This window comes from Vicia villosa, linkage group LG1, assembly GCF_029867415.1.
Source record: "Vicia villosa cultivar HV-30 ecotype Madison, WI linkage group LG1, Vvil1.0, whole genome shotgun sequence".
Taxonomy (NCBI): Eukaryota; Viridiplantae; Streptophyta; class Magnoliopsida; order Fabales; family Fabaceae; genus Vicia; species Vicia villosa.
Genome location: NC_081180.1, coordinates 242,787,610 through 242,791,537, shown reverse-complemented (window position 1 = coordinate 242,791,537; position 3,928 = coordinate 242,787,610). Strand labels below are relative to the sequence as shown.

Genomic DNA, 3,928 nt, shown 5'->3' with positions numbered 1-3,928 from the left:
AGAAAATTAGTAGGCTTATGAATGACGAGCAAGTTGAGATTCAGGATCAATATGGTTTGTGTGGGGTTGCAAAAAATTACTTTGAGGAATTGTTCAAAGCAAAGTCCGGATCGTATGAGCCAGTGTTGGCACTGATTCATCCTGTTATTACTAATAGAGATAATGACTCTCTCACTACACCTTTGTCTAAGGAAGAACTGTATACGGCTCTCGCTTAGATGCACCCTGACCTGACAAGTCTCCGGGCACTGATGGATTTAACCCGACTTTTTATCTGAACTTCTGGGACATATGTGGTGATGACATTTTTATAGAAGCTAAGCTTTAGCTAGAAATAGGTTTTTTTCCTTTTGATATTAATTACACTAATATTTGTCTTATTCCGAAAAATGGGAATCCCGCTAGTATGTCAGATTTGCGTCCCATTTCATTATGTAATGTGGTGTACAAAATTCTCTCTAAACTCCTCGCCAACAGATTAAAGAAGTGTTTGGATAAGTGCATTAGGGAGGAGCAATCAACTTTCGTGGAGGGAAGATCGATCCTTGATAATGCTATGATTGCCTTTGAAGTTATTCACGCTCTTAAAAGAAGGAACTCGGGGAATAATGCCCACTTGGCTCTCAAGATTGATATTAGTAAGGAGTATGATCGTGTGGATTGGAGTTTTTTGAGGGGTATGTTGTGTCGGTTGGGTTTTGCGGAGAGGTGGATTCACTGGATGATGACGTGTGTTTCGTCAGTGAATTATTCTGTACTTGTGAATTCGGATAGCATTGGTCCTATTCAACCAGGAAGAGGGTTGAGACAGGGGGACCCTCTATCCCCCTATCTCTTAATTCTTGTTACAGAAGCTCTTTCGTCTCTGGTTAAAGGAGCAGTGGCTCGTGGGGATATCCACGGGGTTCAGATATGCAGAGGGGCACCTAGTGTGTCCCATCTGTTTTTTGCTGACGATTGTTTTCTTTTTTGCAGGGAAAATCTCATGGAGGTGCATAACATTATGGAGATCCTTAACTTATATGCCGATGTCGCGGGCCAAGAAATTAATTTGTCCAAATCTGAGGTGTTCTTTAGCAGGAATATCAGCATTTCTGCTCAGAAGGATTTGGCTAACATCATGGGAGTGCGTCATGTTCTTGGTACTGGAACCTACCTGGGGCTCCCTTCCCTTATTGGTCGCAGTAAGAAGGTCATCTTTGGGTATGTGAAGGACAAAATTTGGAAGAAGATTAATTCGTGGAGGGGTAGGCCGGTTTCTAAAGCAGGCAAGGAAGTTATGATCAAATCGGTGCTGCAGTCTATTCCATCTTATGTTATGAGTCTGTTCGTTCTTCTTGATGGCATTATTCATGATATTGAAAAAATGCTTAACGCATTCTGGTGGAGTGGTAATTGTAATCAAAGTTGCATCAAGTGGATGGCGTGGGATAAGTTAACAGGTCCTAAGAGTGCAGGGGACTTGGTTTCCGAGACCTCAAGGCATTTAATCTGGCCATGGTCGCTAAGAGAGGTTGGCATCTGTTGTCTAGGCCGCATTCTCTGGTGGCAAGAACTTATACAGCAAGGTATTTTCCTCGCTCTTCTTTTTTTGAGGCCAATCTGGGAAATAATCCTAGTTTTGTCTGGCGTAGCATTTAGGAGTCTAGGAGGATTCTTTCTCTTGGTTGTAGGTGGAGTATTGGTGATGGGAGGCATATTCCAGTGATGGGTGCACCTTGGCTTCGAGGTCGTACCGAGGGTATATTGAGTGGGCCTCAACGTCAAGATGTTTATGGTCTTTCTGTTAGTGATCTCTTATCTCCTGTTGGTAAATGTTGGAATGTCCCTTTAATCAGGGAGATGTTTGATTCCGATGCTGGGAAAGCTATTCTCCAAGTTCTTTTAATTGTTGATGTGGTTGAAGATAAGTGGAATTGGAAAGAGGAGCAAAATGGGTGTTACAGTGTTCGGTCAGGGTACAGGTTATGGAGGAAGGAGGTACGGTCGCCTTTCCAGGGGGTGGCTGGAGATTGGAGTAGTCTTTGGAATATTAAGGCTCCACCTAGAGTGAAGCATCTTCTTTGGAGGATTTGTATGTATTGTCTCCCCACAAGAGTTAGGCTGCAACAATTTCATGTGCCTTGCTCAACTGTTTGTCCGTTTTGTGAGTTATATATGGAGGATTCGTGGCATGTGTTCTTCGGTTGTGATGTTGTGAACCGGTGCTGGCAAAGTGCAGGTTTGGCTCATATTGTGGATCCTCGTAAGCATAATTTCCATGATGCTACCTCTTTGATTTTTGATATATGTTGTAAGGAAGATTCATTGGTGGCGGGGAGAGTTGCGGTTATGATTGATACTATCTGGAAAAACCGTAATAACATGATTTGGAATAATGAAAGTGAGGCTCACAATATTCTCGGACTTCATGCTCTTTGTAATTGGCAAGATTGGTTCAAGGCTCAAACTCACATAGCTAGGGAGCACACCCCCTAACTATTCCTAGATGGAGTCCCCCGGTGGAGGGGCGCTTGAAATGTAATGTTGATGCGGGCTTTAACACTAATAGAGGTACTACGAATAGGGGTTGGTGCATGAGAGACCACATGGGGAATTTCGTGTGCGGAGGAGCAGCTTAGGATTTTGAGTCCTTCTCAATTGTTGAAGCGGAAGCTTTGGCAATCAAAGAGGCTATCCTTAGTGCTATCGACTCCAACATGGAGAATGTTTCCTTCGAAAGTGATTCTCAAAGAACTATCCAGGCGATTCTTTCACCTCAACCCGGTTTTTCGCAATTTAGTTTTATTATTTCATCTATCCGCACTTTGTTGAATAATTTTCCAAACTTTGAGGTTAAGTTTATCAAACGCTAAGCGAATTCGGTTGCTCATTCTATAGTAAAAGCGGCCGATTCTTGGTCTAGGCGTAGTTGGTTTAATATGATCCCTCCTTGTATTACTACTTTAATGATTAATGATATGAGTTGATTTTCTTTCGGTAAAAAAAAAAGATAACAAACATATGAAATTCGGTCACAAAAGATACAATTTAATCACGGAACAATTTTGGAACCAATTTTTTGGTTTTTAATATTTTTAGTTATTACTTTTGTAAGTTAATATTGTTTTTTTTAATCAAGTGGAATATATTAATTCAAAAAACAGTGATTACAAGTCGAAATCAAGGTTCCAACCCTCTTACAAGACAAGATCAAACCAAATTACATCATAAGGATTGCTATGTGTTTCCTAAGGTGTTTAGACATCCACTCTCTATAAGTAATCTTTTCTATAATGCTTTCCACTATCTTTGTGTTCTTTCTTTTTTCAAATATAATACTATTTCTGTATAACCAAACCTCGTGTAGAGTTTCAGTTATCGCAAGCTTCAGGACAGACGGTTTCCATCCCTTCCTATTAGTTGTATGCAGAATCCAGCTAAACTCCTCCTGCCACCCTCTAGGTTCATGAGTGATCTCCTTCCATTTCAGAATTGCTAGCCAAATCGGTTTAGTATCTCGGCATTCTAAGAAAAGGTGCTGAATGATTTCTTCCTTGTCTCCACATAAGCTACAAGTATTAGTCTGCAGCATACCAAAACGCACCAACCGATCCTTAGTTGCTAATTTCCCTTGGCATACTAGCCACATGGTGATGATAACTTTAGGCCTAGCATAATTTTTTCTAATCAGGAATCTCCAAGGTACACTGTTGTCAACCTTCACAAGGGCCTGGTACATCTCTTGCATAGAGAATCTATTACATTGAAGTTGTTTCTCCCAGACATGGAGATGTACCACAGTAATGTCTCTATTACCCAGGACAGTTTGGGAAATCCATGACCAGGACTTACTAACAGGCACCACCATCGGATCATGATTCTTCAAGTAGTAGGTGTGTATCCACTTAACCCAAAGGTTATCAGTTTTCTTACATACATTCCATAG

At 41.1% G+C, this 3,928-nt stretch overlaps 1 protein-coding gene across 1 annotated transcript; it reads left to right on the top strand.

Moving 5' to 3' along the window:
- Positions 1–406: 406 nt before the first annotated feature.
- On the top strand, positions 407–2,478 carry LOC131597939 (uncharacterized). Its single transcript, XM_058870599.1, has 3 exons — positions 407–933; positions 976–1,482; positions 1,674–2,478. Exons 1-3 carry the CDS (start codon positions 407–409, stop codon positions 2,476–2,478), a joined length of 1,839 nt encoding a protein of 612 aa, XP_058726582.1.
- The last annotated feature ends 1,450 nt before the right edge of the window (positions 2,479–3,928 follow it).